The sequence below is a fragment of the Nothoprocta perdicaria genome, unplaced genomic scaffold (assembly GCF_003342845.1).
Source record: "Nothoprocta perdicaria isolate Ctin4 unplaced genomic scaffold, notPer1 scaffold_229, whole genome shotgun sequence".
Lineage (NCBI taxonomy): Eukaryota > Metazoa > Chordata > Aves > Tinamiformes > Tinamidae > Nothoprocta > Nothoprocta perdicaria.
Window position 1 is genome coordinate 7,398 of NW_020455454.1, and position 16,276 is coordinate 23,673.

A 16,276-nucleotide genomic window follows, 5' to 3' on the forward strand; every position below is an offset into this window, starting at 1 on the left:
GTGCATGTTACAATTGAAAAATTACATGAATGTTCCAATGATTATATAATACCAGACACACTTGTAGCTACTAACCACAGTTCAGTTGAGTGTTACACAAAAAGTGATGTGCATAAYTTGGTGACAGGAAGGACTGCAAAATTCACTTTCAGCATTAGAAATTTAATCAAATGCTGAACACGCAATCCAGCATGCAAACTTTTATCAGTTTGACATGGGCTAGATCATTCCTCAAAGATTTGCAAAGCTATTGTAGTGTTTTAATCATGAAATATTACACATATAATTATTACATGTAATATTAACATATTRAATTATAATTATTCTAATTAAATATTACAAGTATAAGCTAAAATACTTCCATAAATAAATATCATAAAACAACTTTCTGTATTTCTCCCAGCTGGTAAAGACTCTGTGCTATCTACAGGTTTTAGAGCTCGAAACCTATAAAGACACCGCGGAGCACTATGGTGTCCAGTCTGGCCACACTCACACCTGAAGAGAGGGACCTTTCTTTACCTGTCAGATACTGACATAAGAGATTGTACAACTGCTGTAAGAGATTAAACAGTTTTTTTCTTCCTTTTTCTTTTTTTAAGCATTATGACAGAAAAATAGGTTTTGTCTAAATGTTGGCAAGTTCCTCCAAAGGCAATTTAAGCATTTCAAATCAACTCAAAAACTACAGCATTCATACACAAAAAAACCAAAAGTCACTGAATTCAAGATATTTTTTCAGATAGTTCTCCAATGAGAATATGCTAATAACCAGACACTAAAAAAATGAAGAAATGTCATTTTTAGCATAAAAATATCTGTATGCTTCTAAAAGAGGAACATATTTTCAGCACCACTATTTAGAAGAAGCTTTCAGAGAATCAGGAGACCCAGAAGTTTTTGGAAATACTTCTTTATTTTCCAGTGGACATCCAACCTGCAAGACTTGCATCATTGYGTAAGAGCCCTCAGACTGAAGGAATACTAAATTCCACAGCTCCAGTGCACAATTAATGAGATATCTAAATTTTAATAAAAATTATCAGTGCAAAAATAAAATGCATTCAGAATACAGTTAGATGCATTTTGTTATAAACATATTTGGGCTTTGGGTACACATACATTTTGTAAAAGAGAAGTCACTTTCAGTTTGTCCTCAAAATGATCAGAAACTACCCCAGACCCAACTTGAAACAAGAACTATTCATCAATGAAAGCCTGAGCTTAGTCATAACATTCATCATTGAATAAGCTGAAAAATACTACAGAAGTCACCTCCTATTTAAATGGGAGCTGTTCTGAAAGAGGCTTTCCTCTTTTCCAAGTGTGGGATACTTTGGAGACATCCATGCTTTTTTCCATCCGCAACGGAGAATTAACAACATTCCAGTGTGCCTCAGTGTCGGCAAGTGCTCTTTTCAGTCCAGACACGTGACGATGATGGATGAAGCTGTCAGGCTTACAGTAGCAGACAGAGACGCTTGGCAGGAATTCAGCGTTATTGAAAGAGATCTCAAATACTTATTTCATCTCCTCTACTAACTTTAATCAYACTATCAACATGCTGCCAGGAATGGAGCCTTGACACCAGGCCATAAACTTACACAAGTAACCATTGTTGGCATATAGCTGCTGCAATACAGGTAAAGAAGGAATTCTTTCTCTTTTTACCTGTTTCCATCCTATACTGAATAGCAGTTAAAATATGAAAACATATTTCCCGTACTACGGGTTAACTTGCTTAAAAAATGCAAATTTCATTAAGTTATGAGGTCTCATTTTGCTTGATTACTGAATGGATTAACTTCTTCAATTATATTGATGCTAAATGCAAGAATTAAAGGAAAGCAGTGACAGGAGTGTCACATACTCCATGAATTAGTAAGAAAACAGATTGGTACTACAGATGTTTTACCATTAATCTGCTCATTTGTAATACAAATACAGAAACAAAAATCTTTCTCTATTTCTTTATCAATTAACAAAGTTCTGTCAAGCTTATCTGCTAAGTAAACCAACAGTAAGCCACATCAAATATTTAAGATAAATACTGTACTGGCCTAAAAGTAATACAAAGAYCAATGTGCTTCTCATGATTACGTCAACTTGTTTTGGCTTTGCTTGGAACGGTAATGCCCAAAGGAGAGGTCTCAGAGGGAGAGTGGAATTGCTGTCCAAAACCACTTAGACACTCGYACTGCTACGTTAGCAAGAGCCATTTAAATCTCAGCTCAACTTCATAATACTTTGGATGCAAATGCCAAAGTTGGCATTATGACTGGATTTACACTGAGATCTTTCATCACTGAACTTTCAAAACCTACTGTATTCTGCAACACAAGCTGGCTTTCCTGAAATCCATGAGTAAGATTTATAGTCTTCCCAGTTAGGCTCCAGTCATATTTAACTGAAATTACATGTACTTTTTTGGGGAAAGGACTATGATTGCATACGGCTATATTTAACATTAAATTAGGCTCTATTTTCTCAAGTGATATGATACTGTCTGCACATGCAAGTAATTCTAGCTTGCATCTGTGAGCTGATGTAGTCACACAATATAGTTTCCAGTTGAACCTTCCAACAAACTGAGAAATACTGGCACTCCACTGACCCCGAACAGAACAAGCACGGAGAGGCACTTAAGCTGAAAGTATGCAAAACTTCTCTTCCTATACCAAACTTGCGGAGGAGATTCTCCTTTTTTCTTACTTGCTCCAGCTTTCCAAAAGAATCTCATTTTGGTGAGTCGGAAGCAACTGGATATTGGCACACAAAAAAAGTCTTAAAAAGAAACATATCTGGCCAGTTCTTTCTCCATGTTGGCATACTGCTCCTTGAGGCGCTGCATGGCCTTTCTGTGCTCTTCGTCCACCTCTGCTCGTTTGGTCTCTTGCTCCTTCATGAACTTCTCCCACTGGGCTGCTCGCTTCTCCCCTCCGCACATCAGCCTGTTAGCCTGGAGGCGACGGGAGGAAAATGGGAAGTTTGAACAATCACTTCCAGGGTACAACAGCGGCTTTAATGAGGCCATGAAATTACACAATGTTAACGTATCAGAGAAAATGGACTTTTACTTCAGCAGAAGGTAAAAATAGGAAGATAGGTATTTATAGTTACATGGTATAGCAAATGCAGAAGAAATGATAATGTTTACAATGTCTTTAACGTGTTAATGTAAGCAAAAGTAGCATCCCATACTGCAGTCTGGTAAACACGTAAAATTAACTATATAAAAGGAAAGTCACTTTAAAGTTGCTACTCATTTTGTATCAGCACCTGAAGAATATACTGTTGCAGTATTTGCTCCTCTKACTACTGATAATATTGGAAGTATTACAACACTGCAGCTGATATAAACATGCATTATATWGCCAATTCAGATTCCCTTTTAAAATAAACTTCTGATCTCTGGAAGGCAATATTTGGTGTTTTTAGCTTGTTACAAAAAAAATCACTACAACAATTTTGTTTTYAGTTTTGGGTTGGCTAGCAYTTAAAGAAACTGCACACACACAGAGTCTCTGAGAGACTATCATTTAGGAAACATTTTTAACTATTTTGGGATAGGTTCTTAGTAACCAAATTAAAAGTAATTTAAATAAAATGTAGCTACTTTGCTGCAAAGTACCTTGGATCTCTCCTCTGGAAATGCCAAAGAGCTGGAAATCTGCACCTAGCTGCCAAGTGTGCGCAGTTCCCCATTATGTATGATACAGATTAAAAACCCATTGGAAGCGACACCATAGGCTGATTTATGTGGAAAATAGCAGGCACACTATATTTCATATTTGTGACTAGTAGACAAAACAATATCTTAGCCATTTATGAATGTTCATTACACAAGTACACACACATCACTAGAGATTAAAGGATCCACTTTGACACTTAAGACACAACATTTTTTCTGTTTGCAATGTCAGATACACCTAAAAGAATACTTCTATGTTGCACAACAAATGAAAATGGTTAATAAAAGCATGCATAAATCATCTGTGTCAGCAACACTTCAATGTTTTGCTCCTCTTTTCTTGAGCCCTGCCCTACTTCCCCTCAAATGTCCCATTCAGTGAAATATGTTTTTACATACTAGAATAAATTTTTAAAAGTAGAACACTTCCACTATACCGAGGTGTGGAAATTCACCACAGTTAGATASAGTCTGGATGAAAAAACCTCTAGCATAAAAAGGAAAGATTAAAATAGAAATATGGCATAGAATTCAATTTTTTGAAAGTGCCAGTTAGTATTTCTGGTTTTAGCCAGGTATCTCTCGCTTTGATTTCTGTCTAACAAAGTCACACATCATAAGGCAGTTGTTCTTATGTTTGCATCATCATCCAGCAAGAGACTAAAGATTAATCAACAATAACTATCTTCTATGCAGAGAATTGCAGAGAAAGAGTAGATACTACCACACAGCCTCATTCTTTCAGATGTCTAGTATCATATTAAATGCAAAGGAAACCTATTTAYGTGTTCCTTACCGCACCACATGGTATGTTCTGCTCTTTGAGAAGACATGTTACAGGTAAACACATAATTATTTTACTGAGCAGTGTTTCATATACTGTGTAATATCAAGCCAAGATCCCTTTTGTTTGTAACATATAGAACAGTAACCAGTAACAAAAAGACAAGAAGCTTGTGTCTGTGTGGCGGGGAGGAGGAGGAGGGCCTGCACTTCAGTGCCTCAGCTTTTTGGTCTGTCGGTGAATCGCACACGGGCAGGATAACCCAGGGCCTGCCCGAACCACTCGCTTCTAGATGAGCCCATGCTCCTGAATGGCCCTTCAATGGCTTAAAATAAACATGAAATGCATGTTGCTMTTTGCATCTTCCACAGCACCATTTCTATTCAAGGACATAAAATGATTTAGCTGGTAAAACCATCAGCGGTCCCCACAAAGCATGAAGATAGCTAAATYTAAGCTACCAAAATATTAGCCTAATTCCTTCTGCCTCCAAAAAAGTCTCTTCCCTTCTCTAAAAGTCTTCAGCTTTTAGAAGAATAAAATTAGCAAATGCTGGAGCAAACAAGCAAGGATGACGAACCGTAGAATCCCTAAGGCGGGAAGGGACCTTTGGAGATGATCTAGTTCAATCCCCCTGCACACGCAGGGTCACCTAGAGCACGTGGCACAGGACTGCACAGACTGTGAACACTTTCATTCTCACAACTTTCTAACAGTTTGACAAACTTCAGTGTAAAAGTTAAATGAACATCTTAGGCACTGAGGCTCTCCTTGCTAGATCACATGTACAAATGCAACTGGTATCAGCAGCACCTCCAAATCATTAATGTGGTGCTGAGCAACTGTGTTCCTGTTTYGAGACGATGCCCATCACACATGCAGTGTTCCTGTTCCTCCCACATCAGCAACTACGTGAGCAGCAGAAATAAAAAATAAGAATTTCTAAAGCATCTGTGCCTTCAAGTACACCTCTTTCAAACAAAGCACACTCTGCAGTGTAAGCTTGCTTCTTATTAGACAGAGGCTAAAGAGTCCACACAGAAGAGACACATGAATGCTACCTGAGTAGGAAAAGCTGGAATCTCCTCGGATGTGAGAGAGATGCTATCAAAGACAGATTTCTCCTACATCCCAGTCTGACTGCAAGACCCAAATGCAGCAGATGCTCCCCTTGAAGAGAAGGTACTCAAACTTTGTGCTAAGGTACAAAAACGGAGCYAAGGGCTTGTGCAAACATGCCCTTTAACATCGTGCTGTCCTGCAACACGCTCCTATAGAGACACAGCCTTGTCCTCAGCAGGACACTGCTAGTGGCTCTTGAGGACACAGGCACCCGTGTGGGACACCGACACCAGCTCCAGCACAAAAACGGGCCAYCAAAATATGCAGGTTTTCAGTACAGGTTCCACGCTGCTCTTCTTCAAATAACCTCCAGGTTTGCTCTGTTTTCTGCTTCCTTTCTACAACGGGCTCCACTTCTCTGATGTCCTCTTTATATCCAGCGCTATTAACTTCTGTGCTTTCTTAAATTGACCCTAATATCCAAAAGGAAAAACTAATGAAATCAAGACACTCTGCAAAAAATACAATGCCTTAAGTGCAACTGTAGGTGTAGAAGAGCTAGAAAACACAGGTGTTTGGAAAATGAAGCAGTCTCACTTGTTAAACTTACCTTTGGCATACATGAAAACATTCACAAAACACAGGGCTTTTCAAGACATATATGCATCTCAGCATGAACATGTATTGGTTAAGTCAAAGCTAGTCTCAAAAAGTAATGTTTCCAAAAGTCAACATTATTAGGTAAAYTAATGACCTGTAGAGACATATGGAGGTGTTTCATACCAGTAAATTGTAATTTATTTATAGATTCGCAGAAATTAATAAAAATCATGTCAGATGAAAATGAGCGAGTGTAGAACTTGCTAATTTGCCTGGTAATTCAATTTCTAATTGATTTCATAAAGAAAATAATATTTTTAATTTCAGGAAACAATTTCTGATTATTTTCCTTTTCTTTCTTTTCTCACTCCTCGAAGTACGACAACTCAAAAACCAATAACCTCAACCAATTTCAACAGTAATTAATTCAAACAGCCGACGACTTCTTAAGCTGCAGCATCCCTAGCTAAGATGCATTAATTCACTGCACATTTAACTCAGGCTAAGTAGAAAACAGCATGAAACCCTCATTGTACACCGTTTAATAGGTGCAATCTTTGAAATACAAACTTTCTCCTCTCACTAAATRTGAGCTCAAAATTAAACCAAGATGCTCTAAACATCTCCTATAGTTTGCTTACACAAGTATGACAACAGCAAGAATGTTCAGTCCCTAGAGATCTGTACCAACGTGGTGACGTCCCAGTCACAACAGCAGTTTCCCCAATGCTTCATGCTGGCCATGTGCAGAGACGTCCAGATGGGAAAATATTTGAAATGAAGATGCATAAATCTCCTAAACTTCTAATAGCAAMTTTTGGATTGCTTGTGATGATTCATAAAACACGAACAGACACTTTTGAGTTTTAGGGTTCAGAGCTGCAAATTAGAGAATAAAATTTCACAAAGAACAGCACAAGCAAACAAGAAAACAGAATACTTTCACAAAACAACTTTACAGAGCACAGCCTAATTTAAAATCCTTTAATTTGTCATCTCAAGAAAATGGCAAAACTGAGTAATAACACCTTTAGAACTCCAGTTCTATTCCTCTAAGTAGCTTACTGCCCTCCAACACACTAATACAGCTTTGCCCTATTAACTGCTTCCCCACAACCACACTGGGTCATCAGTTATTTTGAAATAAACATTTTAATCTGATTATAGAACCATTTTTTTTCAGCCAACAGTGCTCACTGCTTGAACATCAAAGATATAATAGCAGTAAAACTTTCTTGTATACACTGAGCTGAATGATACAACAATTTGTACTTAATTCTATTTTTGTTTTACAGTCAATGGTGATACCAAAAATTAGCATTTGGGAAAATACTCATATTTCAGTAAACCTTGCTCTTAATATTACTCGGGCTATTTTTTTTTTCTTGAAATTAAACAAAAAAACCCCAAAACGTTAAAGCCAGAGATATGCTTTGGGAATTGTTACTGTGCTAGTTCACGTTACAAAAAACTAAGAGGGAAGGCTTATTATGGAGAATGCTGGGCAAATTCCAGTAAGCCTTCATCTGCTATATTTAAAAAAAAAAAAAAACAACAAAAAACACAAAACAAAGAAGTACTACTAAGCTAAAAATAAAACAAAATACAAGACACCAATGCCTGTTAACAGAATTTCTTGATGAAGTCTTTTCTACTTTCCCCTACTTTACAYGGCTTGAAATAATGGCTAAATGTTACTGATCTAAATGGGGAACGTACCCACCAAGGAAGGGGTTTCATGAATATTTCTTTCAGTTTACACTCCTGTAAGCACAAATTATTTTACACCTAAAGCAAGACTGTAGGTTGGGACAATACAGCTTTTCTTTTACTACTCGGCTGATAAAGTAGCTGAAAGGAACTGCAAAGAGAATTAGTAAAACAAATAACTTTCAAATACATTTAACTCAGCAGAAATGGAATTAATTTAACCGCAAAAACTAAGGTTACTAATTTCACTGAGGACTGCAAACACTAATCACTTGATAGTGGATCTAACAGAACTACTAATCCTTATAATATTCAATCAGAGAAAGAAGAATGTGGAAAAAATATTTCTCCTCAAACTGCTGAACTATAGAGACCATTTTATGTGCAATTCATAAAGTTACCTCCTCGCTATCATCACATTTGGAAACTTTCAAGCCAAAAAGTCTTACTCTACAAGCCTAAAGAAACACTGAAAATACTGAGTAATAGCCAGCAGAATCACACCAGCCCATCTTAAGAAAACAATAGCAGAAATATGATGCTAATATTACAAAAAAGGACAGTTACAGTAATTGTAAAATGAACAGTAATTTCATAGGTTATAAAACTTTTTACTGTATAAAACCAGCAGCAACAGAACTATAAGAATTATTTCCTACTTAAGTTCTCTATCAGTATGTACACACTACACCAAACACCATAAACCAGTCCAGTACTGCACTAGTCACACAGTACCAGCATTCAACTGCAGCTGAACTGGCCATCTTCACTGACTACAAAAAGGAAAGAAAAATCTGACTATCCATTAACGTAAATCAAGGCACAGCCCATTTTCCACGATAGCCAAAGAAATGTCTTCAGTATTTCTAAACCACTCTGTGATTGTAGTAATTTTGCAAGTARAAAAGATAACACTGGAAAACAACCATGAAAGAGTTATGGGAAAATGTGAAAGTAATTTCTCATATAATTTTCCAAATTTCAGATTCAGAGCACATTTACTTCAAATAAGCCAAGTGCAGCCAACTGAAAAGATTCCAATGATTTGCGTGTTCCTATAATGTAGCCCTTCATTAAATAACTCATCCACAAGTGAAAAAACACTTCCTTTTCAACAGACAACACGTATAATATGCTCAATGTTTTGCACTAACTAGGAAAGATTTACATTTCCATTTTGGTAAGTTAGCAGACTTTTTTGTTCCACAGAAAATACACATTTTTATTTTAACTTTCCCTGTATGTGACAATTATTATACTCTGAACTAGGACAGGAAAGTAAAGCAAAGGAAATAAAATGTTTCCACACATCAGGAGATCACAGGAAGACCTAAGGATCCATTACGCTCCTGCTCCCAAAACATACAGCAGCACACTGCAGGATGCATTCTGTAAGTACAGAAATTACTCTGTAAGCAGTTTTATTCCAAGTACATCCAATACAGAAATATGAATTTCAAAGTTTTGCTTTACCAAAGGCAAGTAAACTAGTTGTACAACCATATGGCAGTCTTTAGTTGCACTATAAGAATCTACCCGTCCATCCATTACCTTCTTTTCTTCATGTTCCTTCTCTTGGAGTTTACGGATCCTGTTGTTGACTGTTTGCACTAAAATGAACAAATTTCAATAGATCAATCTGTTGCTCTAAATCAAAGAGAAACTCACCCGAGAGGGATTTAAAGACATGAGGCTTTTGCAAGTCAAATATTCTATTCAGACACTATGATTTTCACCCAAGAAAAAGCTTTGCCGCTMTTTGCAAGAAACGATTTACATTGATCAAGCATTACTCTTGTTTTCATTTCTTGTTTTTCCAACCAAATGCAAGAAGACTCTATACAAAAAACAACTTTATCCTGAAGMCTCTTCTATCCTGAAAATAAATCTAGGAAATCTTATCAATAGAAACAGGAACTATATCCCTATCCAGATTTTTTTTTTCCTCCCCTCAAACATATTCAGCATATACTGTATGAACATGATACTCATGAAATCAACTAATTTCTCCAAAGCAGTCATCTCTCTCACTAGTACAGCCTATAGTTTTATGGAATACCCTACTCACAGTCCTAAAGCAGTACTACTCATGATGGATCTCTGGTTGAATATTACAGAGTCAGGGTGCAATGTCAAAGCTGCGCTGCCATTCAGAAGTTACTACAACAGATACCTTACTTGTACAGCTAAATTCTAACTTACAAGAACTTCCCTGTAACCCTTGTTATATGTGCAACAACATTTACCTGTATTATCCTGTACATGACAGTAGCCATATAAAGTTACAAGAATGTAAATGTTTATACCGAGTCCCTATATTCACTTGCTTTAATTTCACAAAATTAGCTTCAGATAAAACTTTACAGTCACACTCCTCTTAAATCTTTTTTAAGTTATTCTGACAAATAAGAAAAAAATCTGAAAAAATATACTTTATAAAAGCTATATATGACTAAACATAACCTATTTATGACTAAAGATAATAAAACTCAACTCTGTGATCACACTTCATATCAACACACCTGTGAAGTTCCACTTCGAACTTTAGGAAAGCAAGATACTGATTCCTTTTATTCAATTTAAAAAAACTGAAGCTCACGCTGCAGTATGTCTGCAGTAACCCAGAAGACTGAAATTCAGTTTATAGCTTTACCCAACATGCAGCACTACCTCCTGTTTGTAAGTGCACAGTAGAAAATGGACCTCAAATAGCTTCTCCTGAAGTCAACGTGAAACTCCAATGTAACCTTAACCACAGTTGTGCTGATTGGACCAATAAATAGCAAAATATGCCCCTGTTTGTTCCCCTTTGAAATTTCACCGACATGAGAAGAAAGCACATCAATAGCAGAAAACTAAAAATGGCAGTGCTTCCACAAATCCAATTTGAAACCAAAATCCAAAGTACATTGTTCTTTAAAACTGCACAACAAGAAGAATAAGAAGCCACTTGCTTACATCTCTTGACTGTTTCATTTAGATTGTCCCGCATCGCCTGCTCACACTTCGGCAGGGAGTGCTCCTTTGTCTCGGACACGGTGTGCTTCAGGTTCTCAAGCACTCGCAGCTCCCGGAGGCCGCGTTTTTCCTGCCACAAGGAGTGAAAGAGGAAGGACCTTTATATTTTGTGGTGTTCATTTGCTGTTGCTCTCTGTGGCYTTACTTAGGAATATTTATTTGAAGTGAGACTTTCCAACCTTTCCAATGATTCTCCTTGGCCTGCCTTACACATATAATCTATCTGGTTTTAATGTGTGATATACAAGATAAAGTGACTTGATGAGTCAATGTCTAATGAGCAATTCCACTTGGTAAAATGTTTCCCCAGTTAAYAAACTAGTAGCTTTATCTCAACAGACCGTACTATTATGTATTAAAGCCTCACTCTACTTCTTTAAAATGACAGATAAAATAATGTTTTATATAGATAAAACATTATTACAAAAAAAGTTTTATATAATAATCCATAATACAGAGCTGCATATCAAAACCAAGAGTTTAAAAGCACTTTTATAATTTGAAGCATTTTTGYAACTGAGTTGTTATGGAGAGAGAGTATTGCAGTGATACTACTTCCTTGATGTCTGGCCTCCCAGATTTCATACGGTGAGGAATTAAAGCAGGGCAAATAAGACTCTTTTCACTGATGCAAAAAAGGATTTTTTTTTTAAGGTTAGAGGTAGACTTGCAGATAAACATTCCTGTACTACAAGTTGCTAATCAATAATAATAAGCAATAATAAACAATCAAACACTGCACATCACCTACATTATTACTACATCAGTTTTAAAATTTCAGAAACAGAGACACAGAGAAGTCAAGGAGCTTCCACAAGTAGGCTCCGGTCTTCCTGAACACAAATCTATGTACTCACATCAAAAAAATCTTTACTAAAGCATAAACTAGATATTAAATTTCAAGCATAGAGCTAAAAATACCTGAAATCTCTGTAAGGAAGAAAATGAGATTTTAAATACAWGAAAGCTGCATGAATTTAATCAAGTTCTGAGGCTAGAGAAAGCTTTTATATTTCTGTAATCCATGTTTGAATTTCCTCCTATGAAAAGTCATGTAAAGTCATCATTGCACCCTATAATTTAGGTTAAAAAAAAATCAAAGAAGACATATCATTCCTTACGAAACTCAAATCCACATAATACTAACCTGCATTCGTTTGCATTCTTATTTGCCTATCCTCCAGAGAGACAAACTAGATATACTTGAAATGTTACTATAACTGGAAACAAAAGCTGCACTAAATGAAAATCGTAATAATCTCTGCACGCTAGAATACTAGCAGTACTATATATTATATATTTTTTCAGTACTAATTTTAAGATTTTAAATTCCATATTATTTAAGAATGAAGAACTGCATTTAGTAACAGCCTTTAATCAGCAAAGCATTCTACTTTTCTAAACTTCTGCTGCCACCTTGTGGAAACTGCATTACAGCTCCAAAAGCAAGATTGTATATAAAACATCTTCTACACTCTTAGTATGTCAACCTTATTTGCAGCCAACCATCCTGTTTTGAACATTTTTTTTTTAACTTTAATAAAAGCTCATGCTCTTCCAGTAATATTACATGCTTCTACAGAACAAAAAATAGAGCAAAATTAAAGGACAGCTGTGCGAGATGAATGCAGCTAAAGCACAAGCTTGTTTCTCGTTCAGATGCCCTCCTATATCTGCTAGCAATATTTTTTCTTGAGCAAATTAGATCTCCCTAGAGTGTAAGAAAAATCAGATCTTTCTGAAGTAATTTACATTCATACTATATTCTCTTAAAAGATGCTAAAAATGTTTAAGGTTTCAAATTCTGACAAGCTACAGCACATGATAAGATAAAAATACTTACTTCAAATTCTTTAATAAAGTAACGTATTTCTCCCTGAATTACTGGTCTGTGATCGAGCAGCCTTGAATGAATTTCCCCAGCTTCTAGAAGATTAAAGGAAGACAAAACTTAGTTTTAACTCACCCAATACGAGGCTACATGACACAATGCAGTACGTAACACTTAAAAGCAAGAGGGACCACTGCTAACAAGACACCTATGAATCTACACGGAAAAGCAGGATAACATCCCTCGGATACTCTATCTATTCAGCAAACTGCCAGCTTAGTAAACGTAATACACTGCACACCACACTTCTCTGTGTGAGGGTCGGCGTTCACAGCCGCACAGAAGGGCTGGTGCTGCGAGGCCCCTCACCCTGTCCAGCCTCCTTGCTAAACAGGGGTGCCTGGCGCAGGCTGCCCAGGACCCTCTCGCGTCACACGTGGAACATCTCCAAGGACACACAGCACCTCTCCAGACAGCCTGTTCTAGTGTTCAATCACCCTCACAGTGAAGAGAGAAAGAGGGAGAGAGAAAAATTGGCTCCATCTCCCTTATTCTCTCCCATCTCATCACACGGTAAGTTCCTTCATTTCTTTTCTTTTCCAAACTGAACAATCGCATCTCTTTCAGTCTCTCCTCAAATGAGAGATCCTCCAATCCTTTAGACATCTTTGCAGCTCTTTCCTGGGCTCTCTTCAGCTAATCCTTACCTTTCCTGTACCAGGAGGCCAGACCTGGACACAGCACTCCAGATGGGCCTCAGCAGAGGGGAAGGATCACCTCCCTCCACCTCATGGCCATGTGGCCCACAAAGTGGTTGGCCTTCTTGGTGTAGAGAAACGCTGTTGGCTCATGGACAACTTGCTGTCCACAGGACCTCCCAGGTCTGTTTCTGCAAAGTCGCTCCCAGCTGATGGTCCCCAGCCTCTCCTGGGGAGGGGCCTTTTCCTCCCCAAAGATGGGGCTTGACACTTCCCCTTGCTCACCTTCATGAGCTGCTTCCCTGCCCATTTCACCAGCCTGTCCAGGTTCCTCTGAGTGGCAGCGCAACCCCAGGGTGCATCAGYCATTCTTCCCAGTCTTGTATCAGCTGGGRTCTTGCTGAGGGTGCACTCTGTCCCTTCACCCAGGTCATTAACAAGATGTTAAACAGTGGTGGGCCCCACTCCGCCTCACTGTTCACTTGCCTACCCCTACTTCAGCTTTTTTTTTTTTTTTCCTCCTCCTGAGAACATGTTACAGGAGATGGTGTCAAAAACTTTACTAAAGCCAAGAGAAACACCACCCACTGCTCTCCCCTCATCTACCAGGCCACTCGTCTTATAGAAGCTTATCAGGTTAGTTAAGCCTGATTTCCCCATCGTCATTTCATGCTTCTTGTCCTCCTTATGTTTAGAAATGGTTTCTAGGATTAGTTGCTCCTTCATGTTCTTAGGGATAAAGGTGAAGCTGACCGGTCTATAGCTCCCTGGATCCTCTTCCTTGCTGTTATTGGAGACAGAAGTGATATTTACTTTCTTCCAGTCCTCAGGAAGCTGTGGTCATAGAAGCTGTATTGCTGACACCATCTGTGCAAAAGATCATTGATCCCCAGCATCCGCTGGATCTTCCTGCCCAGCCCCACCAGGATCAAGAAGCCCAGGCGGGCCTCCAGGCCCTTCACCATCACCCCAGTGCCCGTGGGGTGTCTCAGCACCCTCTGTTTCAATCCTGCTCCATACACAGCTTCCACACCTGACTGACAGTGATAGAAATTTGAGGCAGTGCTGAACTAAAGACATAGTTCTACAGAGACCCATAGTTTAAGATACGGGAGCTTTCTGCTGTGTGAGACACGAGGAAAGTTCACCACATGGGAAAACCGTTAATGGTCTCTTGTTCCTGTATCCCAGAGCTCAAGAACTGGAAATTAAAGATACCTTTACAACGGGATATGCATGCATGTCTGTACGTATGACATCCACACATACGTGTGCAAACGAAACAGGAGAAATACACYTGGCCGCTGCAAAGGAAAATCATGCTTACTTTACGAGAGCTCTGGTGGCGTGTCAAAGGAGCACCAGTCCAGCAAAAACACCCTGTGGTTCCACACGCACCTAAGGCTGGTGCTGACCCAGCGCTGCCGTCCAAAGCAACTACCCTGCCTCGCCCTCCACCAACAGCCTGAACCAACAGCCTGAAACCAGCCCCAACAACAACAACAAACAGTGCAGAAGGATTCTTGCAAATACAGGGAACTACGTGATTACATTACAAAGAGCTTAGGAAAAATATACTTAAAGCTTCARTGCTTCCAAACAGAGATTAATCAGCACAAACCGCAGGTGCTCCGGAGCTCGGGCGCTTTATGCGGAGAGCGGCTACGGAGGAACCCAGAGCAGGGCCCCAACGAGGCGGCCCTCCCTCCGCCGCAGCCCAGCGGGCAGCCCCGGCTCCGCACCGCGGCCCCGCCGGCCTACCCACCCTTTATGATGGGCTGCAGCGGGTTCCCGGCCGCCAGCGGCTCCCGCCTCCGCTCGCCGGGCGGCGACGCGACCCCTGCGCCGCCGGGGGACGCGGGGCCACCCCCGCTCATGGCGCCCGTCCCCGCGCCGCTTCCGCCTCGCTCGCGTGCCTCGGTGCGACGTCATCTCCGCGCGCGGAGCGCCGCGCTCCCCGCCCCGCCCCACCAACGGCGGCGGCCGTTGCTGCGGCAACCGCAGCGGAGACGGAGGGTCCGCTCCCTTCGCGCGGGGCGAGTTCGGGCCCTCCACGGGCGAGTTCTGACCCTCAAAGGGCGCGTTCTGACCCTCCACGGGCGCGTTCCGTCCGTTCTGACCCTCCACGGGCGCGTTCCGTCCGTTCTGACCCTCCACGGGCGACTTCTGACCCTCAAAGGGCACGTTCCGACCCTCCACGGGGTTCTGACCCTCCATTTTTTAAGTAGCAGCCACTGTCTTAAACAGGAAGCAGAAAAAAAAAAAATCCTCATACTGTTTTCTCCCCCATATTTCCAAATGTGACCCTGTCATTAAATTGTGTCCYGAAGCACAAAGCTTAGAGCTGCTCACTGAAACCAGTATTTTTAAGTTGTCAAAACATAGCTAAAACCTGTTTGAGTAATAATATGAAACATTGGGAAGTACTGAATACTTCAATTACAATGATTAGATTAATAATTACATAGGCTAAAAGAATGGTTTTTCRTTCACATAGTCTATAAATATTGCTAGGTTAAATAGACAATAATTAGCAGGGAAGGATACAAATCATTAAGATCAAAATTTCTGATTCTTTCACTCTCCAAAAAATAACCATCACTTGCAACCTATACATTGGTATTTACATTTTTCACTTGCACCCAGAGTTAAGTACCAGTCACCTACAAATCTGATGAGTGCTCCTACAGTAGGATATTCCAGTTGGCTTGACGATCAGTCATTACTAGGGATAGAATTGCTCAAATTTTTTTTCTTCTTTCCCACTCTACATACAGTCCCTTCTAAGCATTAGTCTCCTTCTCAGACAAGTTAAATCACCCTCTCAGCCATAGGCTCTGGCTATCTTTTTATTTGCTAAGGAGGAAATTCTGTAGTTAGAG

At 39.4% G+C, this 16,276-nt stretch overlaps 1 protein-coding gene across 2 annotated transcripts; it reads right to left on the minus strand.

Moving 5' to 3' along the window:
- Positions 1-942: 942 nt before the first annotated feature.
- BLOC1S5 (biogenesis of lysosomal organelles complex 1 subunit 5) lies at positions 943-15,271 on the minus strand. 2 transcript variants are annotated; one of them, XM_026039344.1, is made up of 5 exons: positions 15,160-15,271; positions 12,709-12,791; positions 10,806-10,935; positions 9,399-9,457; positions 943-2,959 (listed from the first exon to the last, which is right to left on the minus strand). In XM_026039344.1, the coding sequence occupies exons 1-5, from the start codon at positions 15,269-15,271 to the stop codon at positions 2,786-2,788; spliced, it is 558 nt and encodes a 185-aa protein (XP_025895129.1). In that variant the 3' UTR covers positions 943-2,785. The 2 variants fall into 2 exon arrangements, with proteins under 2 accessions (XP_025895129.1, XP_025895130.1); XM_026039345.1 differs by lacking the exon at positions 943-2,959 and adding an exon at positions 5,028-6,010.
- Positions 15,272-16,276: the final 1,005 nt, after the last annotated feature.